Genomic DNA, 18,619 nt, shown 5'->3' on the forward strand with positions numbered 1-18,619 from the left:
GTTGTGTTTTCAGCTTAGTTTTTTTAACATTAGCTGGCAAATCATTTAGCAGAAGCCCAGGAAGGAATAAAAACACCCATGCTGAGAGTGCATGCTGGCTGTTTAATGTGCATTTGATAACTTAAATGTTGTGAAATACATTAAGTGAATACTTCTATATTATTTGCCAGGTTGCTGGTAGTTTTTGGTCCCCATCCAAGGAGTGAGGTTTTGATTAATATATCTTAAAGAAGTATTTAGTATCGCTTATAGCAATATCTTAATCAGAGCAAGCAGTCTTCCCATGTATTTTCTCTTCATCTAAAGAAGGAAGTTAAAAAATACTGGATTTTCATTTTCTTAACTGAAAATAGCTCCAAATAAACTTTCAAACATGAAAGGGCAGGTGGTTAAATCTTTGCCTTGGGTTAAAAAGCTAATAAAGAGATGGCGTGAGGTGACTTGGCAATACTGAACTACCAAAACTGATATTTCCAGATTTAGTTGATCCATGCCTTGGGTTTAGTTTCTGTCTCAACACTTACCAGGGTTTGCCTGATAGGAAGATAGTAATGGATCTGCATGTCAGAGATCTGGGATTTCTACATGCTTGGGCTTTTAAATATAAATAACTTTTGTAAGTTATTTATACTTAAACTTTTGAATATGGATAGGAAACCATTTGTTATTTGTGTTGATAAGAAAAATTAGATTTTTGTAACAGAGTTGGAACTGATCACAGCATGATCTGAGTGGCGAGGAAGGCATTGATGTTTTGCCCAGATCTCTGCTCAGCCATCAGGATTTTGTCTAAAATCCAGGTTTTTGTAGGCAACTTCTGTCTCCTGGCAGAGCAAACCTGAGTGTTTATTGCCAAAGTTGTGCTGGATATCAAGACTTAGCAAATGAGACCTTGTCACTTTGTGGATTTTTAGTTTCAAAGAGCCTTGTTTCTCTTGATTCTTATCTTTGTGTCAGAGCTTTGTGTAGTAGCTGAAAGGAGCTAATAGAAAAGTTGTCAAGTTGGAGCTTCTGCTGGTGGGGAAGGACTTGGGGCTTGATGCCCCAGTTCCCCTGCCCATAACAAAGAGACAAGATCACACTTAATTCCTCAGGAGATAATACGGGTTGCTGTTTAAAGGCTTTCCACACTGATCCCTGGCTTTAAATAGCTGCTTGTTTGTTACTCAAGGAGCCCTGAGACCACCTCAATGTAGCAATTAGCTGAGCCCCACAGGTATGGAGCACAGTGGCAAACTCCTTGAGAAGTTGGATTAGGATAACACTGAATAGGATTTGCCTGTAGACACATTCAAAACTTCCTGAGTTCTCCAGCCTCAGAAAGCCTTTTTTTTTTTTTTTGGTTGTTTGGTCAGGGCTTTTTCCCCAAAATACATTTGATTTGAAATTACCCAACTTCTTTGCTTTCCTCTTTTCCCTCTTCTCCCAGAAGGAGGGAGAAGTGGTTCTGGGCCTCAGGAATCTCATGGATAAGGTCTTATTGAACTCCCAGAGTTTCGAAAATTTGCCTTTATTGAAAAAAGGTATCTTTAGACTTAAAATGTGTACAAGGAGGAATGTTTGGACTTGTTTCTCCTCATGATAGAATTTAATCTCTTTCCAAAACAGGCCTTTAAGGAATTGTTTGTGGTGAGTATTGGTTTGTTTGATAATGTTTCACTAAAGCAGAGGATGTACTTGGAGGAGAGGATTCAACTTCCTCCTGAGGGACAAGTCTGGTCTCTGCTCCCTGTGCCCAGGGCCTGGACCCCAGGGAAATGGCTGCAGCCATTCCCAGGGCAGGATCAGGCTGGAGGTCAGGGAAAGGTTCTTCCCCAGAGGGTGTTGGGAACTGAACAGGCTCCCCAGGGAATGGGCACAGCCCCGAGGCTGCCAGAGCTCCAGGAGGGTTTGGGCAACGCTCCCAGGGATGCACAGGGTGGGATTGTTGGGGTGTCTGGGCAGGGACAGGGGCTGGACTGGATGATCCCTGTGGATCCCTTCCAGCTCAGGATATTCTCTGATTCCATGTTTCAGTGTTGGAAGGACATGGGTGGTTTACCACAGCAGAGCAGGAGGCTTCTCATGATCCACCACAACCACAGAAATAACTTCCCCTACTCTCCTGGGAAGCATCTGAGCCCTGGCCCCATTTGACCAAAACTCCTCCCCCTCGTTGTACAGAAAATCCCTGCATGCTTTAACTTATTAGAAAGTACTTTTTTAGGGCTGCATTCTGTGCTCTCAGGAATGGCTATTTTTAGACACATCCGATGGGATTTGCCAGTGTTTCCTTTTCTCCCCCTGGTAATTCCTGTCAGCTGCAGTTGCCATATCTCTGTTTCCAGTTGGGGTTCTGCTGTGTACATATGGTCCTGATCCTGTGTTGACTCCCCAGAGCTGTGATGGTGGCAGTGTTTCAGAGCTGAGTGCTTCTTATGCTGTGTGCAGCACTGCAGTGCTGTGACTGATTTCTTCCATCGCTCCCAAACCAGTAAAGGTGAAAGAGGATCCAAAATCCCCAGCAAACTGCTTGTTTTCCTTGTTTTGTGGGATACTTGCTGCTGTAACACGAGCCAAAGCCATTAAAGGCTAGAAAGAGAGGAAGAAATAAAAGCTTTTAAAAATGTTTACCAGTTGACTCAGTTTGAGTCCACTTTTACTCACTTTGACATAAACTTGACTCAGTCCCTGTGCCACTATTTGCTCAAGGCTTTTCCCCACCCCTCCTAAAAGCCTAATGTTTCTTTTGGGGAGATTGTTGATATCATGGTATCATTTCTTTCATTACATTTATGTAACTTACAGAGTTGCATGTCTTTCTTTCCTTGACCTTGAAGGGATCTGTGGTTTCACACTATTTTATCAATTATTCCTGCCCAAGCTGGAGTTTTCCATTGCCTGACGTGTGTTCTGCTCCACAGTTGACACTCCAGATCCCTATGTGGAGCTGTTCATCCCCACTGCCCCCGACTGCAGGAAAAGAACCAAGCATTTCAACAATGACATCAACCCTGTGTGGAATGAGACTTTCAAGTTCATTCTAGACCCCAATCTGGAGAATGTTCTGGAGGTAAATCCCATGGCTGGCTGGGGAGATGAAGGGTAAAATAAGAGCGGCTTATATGTGTGTGGCATCTGATGTCTCAAGATCACTCCTTTATTTAAAATGTTAAACCTGGGTTTAGCTGTGATGCTAAGCAAGAGGTGTTGGATAAATTGAATTATTCAAGGATTAGTCTAAAGAGTCATTACAAGATACAGCTGTGAGTCATCTCTTGGACAGCTCCTGAGGGGTAGTAGTTTGTTATTCCTTACATCAGTTGTGGAGTACTCCCTGCTTCCTCCCTGATTCAACTCTTATTGGCAAGGAATAGGTAGGGCTTAAATCAAGTGTCTGCCCAGTGGAGACAAAGCAAAAGGCTGATTCTGCTGCGTCCTCCTTGCCTGGAGCCCACTGGGGGACCACTCAATGTGCAGCCTTGTTGGCCAAGCCACTGTTCAGTCTCAGTGTGTTAAACTTCAGGCTGTGCACAAGAGCTGAATGTTAGATGTCTTTTCTGAGTGGGCATGGCAAGGATATAAGGTTAGCTCTGGTCCTTTGTGAGCTCTGTTCTTTGTAGAGGATGACCCTGCCACCTGCTCTCTTTTGACCCAAGCTTACACAATTCAGTCTAAATTGGCCAACTGGGATGGGGCTGCAGCCTGTGAAGGTTTTCCTTGAGCTTGTGATCATCAGACCTTGGGTCTGAAAGGGAGTTGTGCTTCCTACAAGTTCCCCATGCTCCTGGGGAGCGCTCTACAGTTTGAGCGTTCCACCCATGGTCAGCTTGTTGGAGCATGAAGAGCTATCCCATGCATCCTGCTCTAGAGACAAAAAGTCTTGCGGAATTAGGGAACTCACAGTAATTCCCTGGGCATCGGTCCTTGCCTGTTCCTCTGGTGCCATTGCTGGATCTCCTGGAGCAGAGCCTGGGCTCTGCTCTGAGCTCCCTTACACTTAGGCAGCTTCTCTAGGAATGTTTGAGTTTGTTGAGGACAAAATTTGGTTCAAGGGTTTCGAAAAGGATAAAATTACTACAGTCACAAACACAGCAAGATGGATTATAGGCAGAAATGTATCTTTGCAATAACTAAAGGCTGTTGCTGGTTCTGAGATAGTGCAATAAAATTGCCTGCAAAGAGTAGATGATAACATTCAATAATGGTTAATTGTTGATCTGATAGTGTAGGCAAGAACCTTTGGATTCTGCAGTGGAGTGCAGTGTCAGAAATATGTAAAATCACCTCCCACCCCAAACCCTCTGTGAATTCTGAAGCTCCACAACCCATGTAACTCCTTAGATTTAATCTGCAATTTTAACTATCCCAAGTGCATTTTTCCTTCTGAAGTGTAAGCAGCTCTTCAAAATCCCACCAAGAAGTTTTTGCTTTTGGTTTTAAGAGACAGCACTCAGAGATTGCAGGAATGGGCATAAAGTTCTGCAAGGAAACAGAGCAATGTAAATAGCATTAAAATAATGAACTCTGTCCTAAAATAAAGAGAATTCATAATTTCAAAGGGTTGCTTGTGGCACAGGATGAAGAAGATTCTTTATAGCTGAGAAGAGGCTGATCCCAGATGTAGCCACTGATTATTCAAGTGATTATATCTTGATTCCTTTTGTTTTCTGCAAAAAATACAGTCCAAGCCATGAACATGTGATATTTTAGAAGATACAATGCCACAAAGTGGAAAAAAAACCCCGTAAGTCAAATCAGTTTGGAGATCTCATTTAATAAAAACCATGTAAATGATAATTTGAAATTCTTTCTGAACACCATACTTGGAAAGCAGCCACTGGGGAAGAAAAAAGTCTGCTAAATATAGATCCACATGGATCAGAGCAAAAGCATGGAATGGTGTTCTGCCATATCTACATCCATCTTTGGCTATAACCCCACGTTTTGAAAAGGTCTCTGCTCCAACATAGAGGGTGTAAGAACAGACTTGAAGGTCTGGCTGGATACAGAGAGCAGCTTTGTGTAAATTGGAATGCTGTACACTTTGCCAAATCACTGCTGTAACAATCTTGGTCTGTAGAGTCCAGGCTGGGGTATGTGGGTTCCATCTTCTCTGCAAAGTTACTGGATGGTTTTCTGGCCTGTCACAGTTAGAACTATACAAGTTTCTCCATAGAGAAATTTTACTGACTGGAAATTTGAAGGTACTGTGCTTTATATGTAGAATTTGAAGGTATTAGAAAGATGGTGGGATTTGCTGCCAGAAAGGTGCTGGGATAAGAATCCCATAGTGAATAATCCTGATGTACTCAATGCAGTTCAGTTCCTTGAAGTGCCACCTTCATTGTCCATGTGCTTATCCTGGTTTAAAAGAAATGTCAGTTGGCACTGGGCATTGACTGGGTTGTGTCAGGCCCATTCTTTTGCCATATATATATATATATATATATATATATATATATGTATATATATATTTTTTTTTTTTTTTTTTTTTTACTTCAGGCTTAGGCTTGATGGAATTAAAAAGGGATTTCTTGCAGGAGAACTGAATATCCAGGTATCTCTTCCAGGTTACTCTCATGGATGCCAACTATGTTATGGATGAGACCCTTGGCACATCCACGTTTCCCATCTCTTCTCTGAAACTGGGAGAGAAGAAGGAAGTCCAGTTAACTTTCAATGATGTAAGTTGGAGTTTGCCCTGGTCAGAAGTCTTCTGAGCATTCACTGTTGCACACAGATAAACACGGAGCCTAAAGGCACTTTTAAGCCTTAACTATTTTATCTTCTTACAGCCCTACTGAAGGAAGAATTAGGCAAAACAGTGCCACTGGATGCCTTGGTGTACCTGCTGGAAGACTCCTCTTTTAAAGTCTAGTTTGGAACTTTCTCTGCCTAAAGCAGTTTCTTCTGCTCTCAATGTAGTTTAGTTTCATGGCCTAAGTTATTGTGAGGTTACTCAGAGTTTGCTGGTCAGTGCATTCATTGCCCCTCCTGCTGCTGCCTGTGGCTTCCAGAAAGCTGAAGGAATTCTTTTATTCTTACATGTTTCACTTTCTGTAAGTGGCTTGTTGTAACACAGCCCTGGTTAACATGCAATGATGCAGTAATTGGATTATTCCCTTTAAACATATGTGCAAACCAGATGGAGTCACTTGAACAGGGCTTGTCTGCCTGCACTGGAAACTGTTGTTAAATCTGGGTGGAATTGTTCTGCACATATTAAAATCTATAAATACCGTCTGCATTTCTGATTTGGGCTGTAGTTTATTGTTTGAGCAGGGATCTTGGTTTGTCACCACTCTGCTGTTTTCCATGTGATACATCTTTAAAAGCATAGTTACAGCAAATAACTGGTTAAAGGGCTATTTATTGGAAACCATAGAGTTTCATGTATGAGGTTTAGAATTTAATTTGGCATAGCCTTAGTGCAGTTGAAAACTTGATGCCCTCCTTTATTTTTCTTTTTTAAAATAACAGCATTTTTTTAAGGTTTCTGCATATTTATTTGACTAAGTGTTTCAGTAACTCTTGGGCTTCCAGAGAATGGGCTGAGAGCAGATCCTGGTTCTGCCAGGCATGAGGTGGGCAGTGAGAAAGAACTGATGAATACGTTTTGCAAACACAGTTCACAAAGCTCATTCAATTAATACAAGCCTTGCCTTGCTTGAACTTCTCATCAGTGTTCAGCAAAACTTGGTGGGGAGTCAAAAGGGGAAAAAACAGTGCAGAAATGCAAATAAAGCCTGAAATTTATAAGCAAATAGTTAAGGGGAGAGAAGTCAGGTGAAGCCTGATGTAGACAATGTATACATAGCATGTATTCCTGAAATAAATGTGGCAGCCTGTATAAGGTACAGAAAATGCCATGATACCTCCCTGTTGGAATGCTTGCCTCCAAGGATTTATTTCATGTGCATACATTTTAATAAGCATTGGATCACTGTATGGTTTCAGGAGTGCTTTCTAAATTAGTAATATCAAGTGGGGAATAATGTAATTGCTTCCCTGCCTTTGAAGTGCTTCATCAGTGACTCTTCACTCTGTTTATTCATGTTCTTCCCTTTGTTGTTTCTCTGTCTGTTCTTTTCCCCCCTACCTTGCTCATGCCCTGCCTCATTTGCAATTCCCATTTCAGCATTGGGTCTGCATGTTGGAGTCAGAGGCAGCTTTGCATCCTGGATCCTTCACTGCTGTTTGAGGGTCCAGCAGACATTCAGTCTGACATGTTGTGGCTCCATCCCTAGTGCTCACATGCCCCAAGTGAGGAGGAGAACCTGGTTTTATGTAGAGGACAATCTGAGTCTGTAACCCCTCCAGGGCTGCACCAATGAGGCTATTGCACAGAGAGAGGGTGAAAATACCTCTCCATTCTTAGTTCCACAGCCAGTACTCCTGGATTGTGCCTGAGAGGGAATTGGTGCTTTAATCATAATTTTTTAACTTCTTGCCTGCCAGCAGCCCTTTCTGTGAAAGGCAGAGGAGGCCAACACATTGCTTGTGGCCAGGGAATTCAGTGTGGTTGGCAAGTGAAGCCCTTGTGCAGTGACATCTATTGGATTTGCCAGTAAGTTGTAAGCAGTCACCCTTCCTGATTGCTAATGAAGGCATGTTTGTCTGTGAAGAGACACTTGGTGGCTCCTGTGGAGCACAGAGCAGTGATTCCCTCACACAGGTGGCACTTAGATGTGATCCCCTGGTTCTCCTGCCAGGCATGAGTGGGTGAAGAGAATCAGATCCCCTCAGGACAGAGATGAGTTGCACTGTCAGAAAAGGATTAGCAGTGCAAGAAAGACAAGACAGTGGGATCTGAGGAATGAAAGTCAGCACTTAACAACATTTTCCACTGTGTTCAGTGCTAGTGGTGTATTTTGGAATCACACTGTGTGCTTTAAAAAAAAATATCAAGAAGAATCTCATTCATATGTGCCAAAAATACCTTCCTTTAAAAAGAAAAAAGTGAAGAGGAAAGAAAGAAAGAAAGAAAGAAAGAAAAAGTTCTGACAGTAGTAGTTGATGTTCCGGGTGTTTTTGTGGGTTTTCCCTCTGTAAGTGCTGTAACCATATTTAAATATTTCTTTTTTAGGTCACAGAAATGTCTTTGGAATTGTCTCTGGAAGTATGGTGAGTATCTTTTTTTTTTTTTTTTTCCTTAAGGGTGAAAATATACCAGCAAAAAAAGGAATTTTTTTATTTAAAACTCTTCATTAAAATGTTAATGGAATCACATCCTGAATTGGAAGGGACCCACATGGGTCATCAAAGTCCAACTCCTGGCCCTGCACAGGATACCCAAGAGTCCCACCCTGTTGGGATTTTCTTAAAAATACGTTAGGCAGAGGGCAAAAATTCCTTGTTGTAGCATAGAAACACCGGGTACTGTAAAAATGAGGAAATACTACAACTTTGGTTTATTTTCATGTTGTAATTCTGTTATTGACTAAACACCCTTACTGGACTAAGAGGTATGACCCTGCCAAATGTTTGCAGGAATGAGGGCATCCCATGTAGATCTCTCAGCCTAGTTTATGTGAAGGCCTTTCCTTCTCAAGGGCTTTGTTTCTGAAAAAAATTTCAGGTCTCACTCAGGTGCAGCTACATCCTCACTGTTTTACCTTCTCTGGGAACTTGGCCCCTCACATGAACTTTCAGCTGCTCTTACAGAAGCTGCCCCTAAAATGCAGTTAAATGTAAATACCACACAGGGAAGATTCAGGTGATGATTTAGGGCCAGGAGTTCTCCATGTAAAAGCTAAGCAGATGCCTACCATTATTTGTCTCTTTTCCCCCCCCCCCCCCTCTAGCTGTCTTTCTCCCTCATTCTTCACCTATCCTGGCGAAAGACCAAAAATCACATTGAGGCACAATCAGAACAACACATTTCAAGTCTAAAAGTGATTTTCTGAGAGCAAGGAATTTAAGGAGTCGTTTTTTGTCCGTAACTATAAATAGGAGCACTGAGTGCTGTAAAAGTCAAATTATTTCCTGATTACTCCAGGGACTGACAAACATCCCCCAGGGATAATTTCTGCTCATCATGTTGTACTAGGAAAATGCATTTGTGGGTGGTCCTTGAGACCACCCTAAACCAGTCAGACTTTGTACATTACAAGCATTTCATATCCCTGACATTAAATAAACAGAAGATGCTTGGCTGTGTCTTCTTCTTAGGCTTTGAAATGTAAAGGACCTTGTCAAGTTCTGCTGCTATTCCCTGATATCCATGCAAATTGTGGATATCTTCATGGAACATTGCTTCCAGGGAGTCTTGCCTCCCCAGTTTTCTTAATCCTGTTATTTTATTACATAGTAAATTGTTTTAAAAATCTGGGGAATTATTATCTGTGCATAAATGGATCCATTTCACCATTGTGTGCTTTTCAGTGGGTACCTCTCTGCTGTCCATGGGAAGTGGCAGCTGAAGTTGAACCTTTATTTAAGTACAACACTGAGATCCTTACACAGCCTTGTGAACGTTTTTTTATCCCACCATGTGGGGAAAAATACAGAGAAAAGGGCTTAGTTTTACCTGTGGCTTGCCAGTATGATCTGTGGCATAGATTTATAATGGAATATGAGTGGAGAACTCGCTGTATTTAATTATTTGATTTTAATGAATTATATGTAAAATGCGTCTCTTAAAGACGCATCATTCTTTGCTTCCATCACCTCAGAGCTGATGGGTGGTGTCACATGAAAAATACTATTTCATTTCATCCTATGTGAGTGGGTGAGGATTTTTGGCTTGTGTCTGCTCATCTCCCGTGGTGATGTGTGCGATCCTGTTTGGAGTTGTGACAGCCTGTCCCTTTTGCAAACAGCTCCTCGACGGACCTGCGGTTCAGCATGGCCCTGTGTGATGAGGAGAAGAGGTTCCGGCAGCAGCGCAGAGACAACATGGTGCACAGCATCAAGTCATTTCTAGGGGAGAGCAGCCACAACCTGACCACTTCCCGTGATGTAAGTCTGGAGAGTTCCCATCAGGATTAGCATCCCCTTTGGAATCCTTCATTTGCCTGTGAGAGGAAAGAATGAGGCGTGTGAGGTGGAAGGGTTCAATGGGGGAAGATTATTGTTTATAAAAATTCTTTTCCTCTATGAACATACAGTATTTAGCCTGGAGAGTAATTTTTCTTGGCTATAAATTTATAAATTAAAGTTTATGACTGGAGGAAGCTATAAAAGGAGAGATTTAGATTAGGTATTAGGAAAAAATTCTTCCCTGTGGGGGTGGTGAGGCCCTGGCACAGGGTGCCCAGAGAAGCTGTGGCTGCCCCTGGATCCCTGGAAGTGTCCAAGGCCAGGCTGGATGGGGCTTGGAGCAGCCTGGGCTGGTGGAAGGTGTGCTTGGGGTGGCACTGGATGAGCTTTAATGTCCCTTCCAATCAGATCATTCTGGGATTCTATGATTCATTGGCCCCTTAAACTACCTGCTCCAATTTTTCCCTTGAATCCCAGGCTTTGTTAAGATGTTGGCTCTTCGGGGAGATTGCCATCTGGATAGTGCCTCAGGGTGTGTGAAATACCTGCTGAATCCTGCAGTGGCTCTGGGCACTCACCCAGACAGAATGTGCCCCTGCATGCCCAGTACCCATCCCGTACTTTGTGACCTTCATCTCTGAAAGACTAGGCAGGAAATGAGCTGGTTTAAATTTAGAGTCAGCTTGGAAATGAGTTTATTTCTTTCCTTCCTTCCTTCTTTTCCTTGAGCCAGTTTTACTGGATTAGGGTTATGAAATTTTATTTCTTTGAAACATGAGGAACTGCAGCTTTCCTTGACTTGCTTTGAATCAAGCCAAGAGGAAGGGAAGCCAGTAGGTCTCAGAGGGCTGATGGTGGCTTGGGTCATATCACAGAATCAGGGAATGGTTTGGGTGGTAAGTGACTGTAAGGATCTTCCAGTTCCACCCCTTGCCACGGGCAGGGACATCTTCCACTATCCCAGGTTGCTCCAAGCCCCATCCAGCCTGGCCTTGGACACTTCAGGGATCCAGGGGCAGCCACAGCTTCTCTGGGCACCCTGTGCCAGGGTTTCATACCTCAGTGAGGAAGGGGCCCAGATCTTACTGAGCTCTTCAGTGATTCCATAAAACACTGCCTTATTTAGAGTTAATTAAGAATCCACTTGGTACACCTCTACCTACTTTGTTGTAACTTTTCCATCCTTTTCCTTCCTTGCCCATTCACTCTCCTGTGCTGCTTCCAGAATTGTGACGGGAACACTTTGTGCCTGTGAGGGTGTTAAGCACTAAACAGAATCCTTGAATTAATCTGGGTTGATTCCTTCATTGGCATTGACTCCTTTTGTGCATTTTTAGTATAAGAAGAAGATGACAGTGTTTTGCAACCAGCACTAAATAATAGCTTTTACATTTCCATGAAGTTTTGAGCAGGTGGTAAATGTTTTATTGTTGTGTACTTTTGAACTCTGTCTTGCTTTGTGAATGTTCTTCTGTGAACTTTCTGAGGAACATGAAAGAATTAACAAGTGTTGTACATTTTTTTAATTGGATTGAGATTAAACTGTGTGTATTGAGAGTGAACATTTTCAAGGTTTCTTAATTTTCAGTTCAGTTATTTTAATTTTAACTCATGCAGATCTTATCAGAGTAGGAATCTGTCAGTGTGACATTGGTGTGACCTGGAGCAGAATAGAAATCTTCCTCAGAAAGGATCTGAATATTCTGCCAAGCTCCACTTGGAGCTGGAGTGATACTCAGTGCCTCAGGTCTCAGTTCCATGCGGGTGGTATCTGTGCATGAATTATTACAAAGGATAGCTAAGATCTCTTATTCTTTGTGTCATCATCTTCCCTTGGTGTCCTTCACTGTCTCCAATACTGAAATTTTATCAGTTAAGCTGCATCTTCCCAGACAGTAACTGTAGGTATCCTCCCATTTTTAGTATGCCATATGTGTATTTCTAAGTTGACTTGTCAGAATTATCTGTTTCTTAGCAATGAAAAAAACCTTTTTGTTCAAATTAAACTGTAGTTTTATTGCTGCAGATGGAAGATTGCAGGAGGATTGATGGGATATTTGCAGTCTTAACATGAAGCTGGGAGACACTGAGTAGTTATAGCTGTCTGTGGGCCTTGTTTAATCTTGGACAAGTCACAAACTCAAAGTTCACCCAAGTTGCTTCATCTATGAGTTGCTTGTGCTTTGCAGGGATGCTGAGAGATTTTTAATAACTCTGAATTCATTATTCATGTCTGGATGGGGAAGTGAGTAGTTTCAAATTTCCTAAATTAATCCTGAGGAACATTCTGGAAACAGAGGTAGAGATTTCTTGTTACTGCTCAGTTTATTTTTTTTAATTTTTATTGCTTCAGGCAGTTTTCTAAAAATACCATAGTCTTCTAAAGAAAGCATACAGTTCTCTGTGACTTGCTTTGCAGAACAATTTTTTAATAATAATTTGTGTGCCCTATGGCATTCTTTTTCCACCACAGGTATTCAGATTTTGTGCACTGTGTTTCCAGGGCATTTGGATAAAGACATCCGCACTACTCATTCTCAAAACAAGATTTAGTGTGGTTTAGCTACTTCTTGCCTGATTACTGGAAGATACGATTAAGAATGTTTTGGTTTGAGTGAACTCATGTGCTGGTGATTCTGCACAAAGGATTTGGGGTTCAGTAGAAGAGTGTGCAGCCCTTGGTATCCTCTTTTCTCTGTTCTTCATCAGGACATGGTTTCTTGGTTCTTGGCTCTGGGTGCTCTGGCTGCAGCTCCTTCCCCCCTCCCTGTCTCTGCTGTATTTATCCCACAGGGCAACTTGCAGGATGGGTGTCTTTCATTTTAATTTTTACTGGTTTGTGCCCTTAAACATGTCAGAGACTGAATCAGAGCTAAAAAGCTGGTTTAATGAACCTGTCTGCTTCCTCTGCAGAGCAGGAGATGACTCTGAATCTGCCTCATTTGATTTATGCTGCAGCTCAACTTCTATTGAAATAAATGAGCGGAAATGTGCAGTAGGTGCTTCTCTTCAGTTCCTTTTTATCATAATTTTAAACTTTTCTTTATTGACTGTGCTGGGGAGGTTCATCCTCAGGGGGGTCCTTCTGGTTCTCTGTAACTCTCTGACAGGAGGGGACAGCCAGAGGGGTCAGGCTCTTCTCCAGGGAGCATGGACAGGATGAGAGGGAACAGCCTTGAGCCGTGCCAGGAGAAGGTCAGGTTGGATATTAGGGAAAATTTCTTCATGGAAAGGGCTGTAAAGCATTGGAAGGGGCTGCCCAGGGCAGTGATGGAATCATCATCCCTGGAGGTGTTAAAAAAAAAAGTGTGGTTGTGTCACTTGGGGACAAGGTTTAGTGATGAAGGCAGTAGTGGTGCTGGGCTGATGTTTGGACTTGATGATCTTGGAGGTCTTTACCAACCTGAACGATTTTGTGATTCCATAATCCACCTTCTCCTCATTGTATCCACCCTTCCCAGTGCAGGAATCTGGGTTGCCCAGAGTGCCTGTGGTACCAGGAACCATTTGCAGTCAGGATGTTGGTGACTCTCCTGGACATGCCAGCCCATCTCCATAGCGGATTCCTCTGCCTCCTGAGGGACACTCCCATTTTCCCTGGTGCCAGTGCACTGATGAGTGGAGCAGTAGTGCTCTGGAAGTGTTCTCACATACCTTCTCCAGGCTTGCACCTGCAGGTGACATCTCCATCCTGTTGGGATGTGTCTGCTCAGGCTGAGTAGGCAGTGCTCCTGAGGAGCTTTCAAAGCCTCCCCATGTTATTAAAGGAGTGATTACTGACATGGCTCTTCCTTCAGAACAGCTGCTCCATTACTGGGGTGTTGGCTTAAGAAAACATATCCCAAACCCTTCCCTGGGCTGTGTCATTTTTGGGATAGATCCCTATCTCTGGAGCTGCGCGATGAATGCGGGGCCAGGGAATACTTGTGGTTTCTATTACTAAGGCTGAACATTTACGAAGGAGGTAACAAAATAATCCCACTGCATCAAGAATAAGCAGTTTTGGGGAGTGGAAGCCTCAAGAAACATCTTGAGTGCCTTGGTCATTGTTCATGGGCATTCAGTTGTGACAGTCAGTCCTCAGGGGAGTTTCATGGCTTGGAGCATGGAGTCTGCAGGAAGAACTGCACTCTGTCATCACATGGATCTTTTTCTTGTCACCATTCCCATCTATTGGCACCTGAAATTGCCTTTCAGGGAGATGTTTGACATATTAGCAGTTTGATCAGATAGGGGCTTTCTGCACTTCGTGTGATTCTTTTTATGCTCAGTATCAGTCAAGAGGTGGTTCCTTTGTCACCACTGAACAGTGGAAAATCCTCCTGGGTTTTGGAAACTGGGAGCCAGGTGAGCCCTTTACTTAGGCCAGAACATATGATGGTGGGAGTAAATGGATTTTTGTTTCATTTTGTCTTCTTTTAAGATACCTGGGGAAGCTGTGCAGTTGAGGGGAATGGCCTGGCTGTCTGGGCTGGGCAGTAAGAAGGAGGAAAGTGTGAAATAAACCCCTGTGGACACAATTTTAACCTGGTGCCACAATAAACATGTCTAGTTCTGCTCACTCCTCTCTTGGTGGCTGAGTAGTTGTCCAGATCCCCGTGAATTCCCATTATCCCTCTGGCAGTATTGGTAACACGAAGTGGTGGTAAAATTGAGACTGTCTTCATGCTGTGTAGCAATACTGGATGTTTTTGTTATAAAACTTGTTTTTAAACTCACAGTCAAAATATTATTTGTCTCTGTTCTGTTTCTCATTAGTAAATTTTACTGCCTTTGGCTCTGTCACAATGACATGAATTGGATTAAGGCTGATGTTTAGGTTGCTTTAAGAATCTCTGTGGTCTTGTAACTGTAACTGAATAGTTAATTTAATAACTGAATTGAACATCTCTATTTTGGATCGTGGTTAAGAAGGACAGACATTCTAAAGAAATTCTGAGCATACGTTTGTTTAAAAATCTTGCTACAGGTGGTGACTTCTTCAGATAAATCCTAATTCTTCTTGGAATGTCCAGGGGTTGGACAGGGTGCTCCCAGGTGTGTCCCTTGACACTGATGTGGTGGTTGTGTTGCTCTTACCCCTGCAGGTGCCGGTGATCGCCGTGCTGGGCTCAGGAGGGGGGTTCCGGGCCATGGTGGGCTTTGCTGGAGTCATGAAAGCACTCTATGAATCAGGAGTCCTGGACTGTGCCACGTACATTGCTGGGCTCTCCGGATCCACCTGGTAAGGCCTTTCTCTTGGCTGTCCTCAGCTTCCCTGCAGCAAGTTTTGAAGGAATTGTCACAAGAGCTGACTTATTTCTATGGTTATAATTCACAGCACGTTTTACACATCCAAGTCTGCTGGTGGAGGTGTTTTGCATGCTCCGAAGAGCAAGGACAGCTCAGGCTCCAGGTCCTCTTCCAGGAGCTTTGAGAGCATGAATGGATGGAAAGAGGTGCCACACATATGCACCCACATTTCCATATAAACACCACATTCTATAACACACCTAATGTGTGTTGTTTTATTTCCCTGATGAGATGTGAAAAACCAAAAATAAAATCCCTTGTGGTTTGAAGCTGATGGCTCAATCAACCCAAAGTGTGTTCTATGCTTCGGGAGGGCTTTTAGAGCTCCTCAAAATCACTGAAAGATTACCAGGCAACAACTGACAGAATCAGAGGACGCAGTCTTAAGCTGCATCAAGGGAAATATAGGTTGGATATTATGAAAAAGTTTTTTACAGAAAGGGTGATAAAACATTGGAATGGTTTGTCCAGGTGACTTCACCACCATCCCTAGATATGTTTGAAAAAAGACTGAATGTGGCACTCAGTGCCATGGTCTAGTTGAAGTGTTGAGCTGGGTTGGATTTGATTATCTTGGAGGTCTCTTCCAACCTTGTGATTCTTGTGAAAGATCTCTTGCTCCATTTTACACCCAGTGTAAAATCCTGGTGGATTTACTGGGAACGTCTGTGGCCTGTCTGCAACCCTGCAGGGCATCCCACTGTGGATTACCCACTGTCTGGTCCCACTGGCACTGTTTAATTTAGACAATACATCAAGTTTTAAAATAGTTCATTTGGCCTTGAGGACTAGGCACAGGTATTGGTGGGGGAGATCTTATTGTTGTCTTCAATTCCTGCTCAGTAGCTGTGAAGAAAACAGATTCTTTCTGGGGATGCCCAGGGAAAGGACGAGGAGTAATTGGATTAACTCTTAGAGAAATTCTGTTGCAGTGAGAGTGGCCAAGCACTGGAATGTGTTGAGCCATTCTCACCTGAGTAGGCTGGGGATGGTGTCATCCTCTCAGTCTGACTCAGGCAGTGCTCATGTGAAAGCTGAACTTGACTGAGCACAGCCCTGAGCAGCCTCATCTGACTTAGGCTGGCACTGCACTGAGCAGGAGGCTGGAGCAGAGACCTTGAGGGTCCTTTCAGACTCAGGGATGAGATTGTACAAATGTCTCAGTTCTTTGTGAGAAAAAGACTTGCAATATAAAGGGGCAGGGAATCTGCCTGGGATGAGTTTTATCACCTGGTCTAGCTCTAAGGAAGCACATGAATTTTAATTCCACACTCTAAAGCTGACTCTTGAAGGAGATAATGATCAGTTCTACTCCTTGTATGGCTTTTTTTGTCAATTACTTTTCATTGTGTGAAGCTTGCTTCCCCCCTCCCAGACTAGAGGGAAGCTTTCAGAATGCCAGGAGGTTTTGAAATGCCAGAAGTGTCTGTGAACTAGAGTAAATTTCTCATTTAGATTGGACTATAAAAGGTTGGAACCCGTGTTTTCTATCACTGGTAGTGGGGCAGATTTATCACTGTCCATTGAGAGACATGGATGGACTTCTGTCACAGCTGTAAAAAGCAGAAGGTGGATGAAGAGCAGTGGAATAGTGCTGTGTGGTGTTAGAACATTCCCTGTGATTCTAGGGAAGGGTTTGCAATCCCTGCTCAGGACAGAGGTCACTGTTGGCTATGAGGTCTGTTTTGGGGAAAACCCAGGGGTGAATACATAGTTTATCTAATGTAAACCTATAAAATCTGAGTTAAAATAGGAAGATTATTTGAACTGCTTCAGATTGGATACAGTTGTGTTTGAATAAATTTGCTTTTGCTCTCTGATGTCACCCTTCAGTCTTTCCTTGCTTGATGAGTAAATAAATTGACACTTTGGCACTCCCCTTTTTTTCTTTCTTTTCCATGCAGTCTGTCACTTGGGAATAATTCTCTTTTCTTTTTTTCCTGAAGGGTGGAGAATTCCATGGGAGAGGCAGGTTTTTGCTTGTCCCCTCATCTGCATGCCTAACCTTGGAGCAATGCTTTTCTGCCATCTTGCTTCAACCTTGTGCTGACTTCTCCAGCTGCATTCCCCTTTCCTTGCATCCAGGAGCTGATGTGGAACCCGTGGATCAAGTCCTAGAAGCCCACGTGGGACAGGGTTGGTTGTGCTGCAACAGAAATGGCTCAGGGCCAGGGTGACCCTGTGTGTGTCTCAGAGCTGTGCCTGGAGTAAGGGATGTGTACCTGAGCCAGGTCACTGGGTAAATAATAGTAAATGAGCCTCTTCTAGATTAGAAGGGCCTGTCTTGAGTCTTGCTGTGGCCTAACCCAACCAAGCGGAAGCCAGGGCTGCATGCACACGTCTGAGCTTTGTTGGCAGTAAAACTAAACTTGTTCCTCAGTAACAGACTCATGATTTGCCTCTTCCACATCCTCACAGTCAACTAACTCTCTGCACAGGTTGTAGTTACTGTGCTTCAGTTTATTAAGGAAGCATCATATCCTAGAAAGTGGAGCCATGTCCATCCCAGAACCCCACAGAACCCCTGGGCTGAGCCCCCAGCGTGGGCAGCAGGGGAGGGATTGGGGTTCTGCCCCTCTGCCCTGCTCAGGTGGGACCCCACCTGCAGAGCTGCTCCAGCCCTGGGACCAGCACAGGAAAGACCTGGAGCTGCTGGAGAGAGTCCAGGGGAGGCACCAGGATCATCAGAGGATGGAGCAGCTCTGCTGGGAGGAAAGGCTGAGAGAATTGGGATTGTTCAGCCTGGAGAGGAGGAGCTTTGGAGTGAACTCACTGTGACTTTGTAATACCTGAAAGAGCTGACAGGAAACATGGAGACAGACTGCTTACAAGGGATGGAGGGACAAGACAAGGGGGAATGGCTTCCCACTGACAGAGAGTAGGTTTAGATGGGATATTGGGAAGAAATCCTTTCCTATGAGGTTGGTGAGGCCCTGGCACAGGATGCCCACAGAAGCTATGTCTGCCCCATCCCTGTAAATGTCCAAAGGTCAGGTTGGACAGGGCTTGGAGCACCTTGGGCTAGTGGAAGGTGTGGCTCTAGAGGGGCTTTAAGGTCCCTTCTGACCCAAACCATTCTGGGATTCTGTGATACGCTGGGATATTTTAGGAATTTTTCAGTAGTGATAATGAACTGGAGGGCAGAGAGATGCCTCTTACAGGGAGAGAGCTCCATGTGTCCTTCTAGGACCTCTGGGCTGCCAAGGGCTGTGCTAACTGGATGAGCTCCTTTCAGCTTTGGATGTTCTGTCTGTTACCCCTTAAACAGAAAAATGAGGACTCTTCAATCATTTACTTCATACACTTTATGGAAAATGCGTGTTGAGTGTCTGATCCTATGCTTATATTTAGAACAAATTGCTCA

General features: G+C 43.5%; 1 protein-coding gene across 2 annotated transcripts in view; it reads left to right on the top strand.

The window, feature by feature from the left end:
• Nucleotides 1–18,619, top strand: part of PLA2G4A (phospholipase A2 group IVA) — a 61,022-nt gene that overhangs the window by 23,508 nt on the left and 18,895 nt on the right. For both annotated transcript variants that reach the window (XM_062497585.1, XM_062497586.1), the window contains exons 5-9: nucleotides 2,904–3,052; nucleotides 5,553–5,666; nucleotides 8,069–8,106; nucleotides 9,804–9,942; nucleotides 15,051–15,187. In XM_062497585.1, the coding sequence (XP_062353569.1) occupies nucleotides 2,904–3,052; nucleotides 5,553–5,666; nucleotides 8,069–8,106; nucleotides 9,804–9,942; nucleotides 15,051–15,187 (577 nt within the window). The remainder of the gene's footprint in view (nucleotides 1–2,903; nucleotides 3,053–5,552; nucleotides 5,667–8,068; nucleotides 8,107–9,803; nucleotides 9,943–15,050; nucleotides 15,188–18,619) is intronic.

The sequence above is a fragment of the Cinclus cinclus genome, chromosome 8, assembly GCF_963662255.1.
Source record: "Cinclus cinclus chromosome 8, bCinCin1.1, whole genome shotgun sequence".
Classification (NCBI taxonomy): Eukaryota; Metazoa; Chordata; class Aves; order Passeriformes; family Cinclidae; genus Cinclus; species Cinclus cinclus.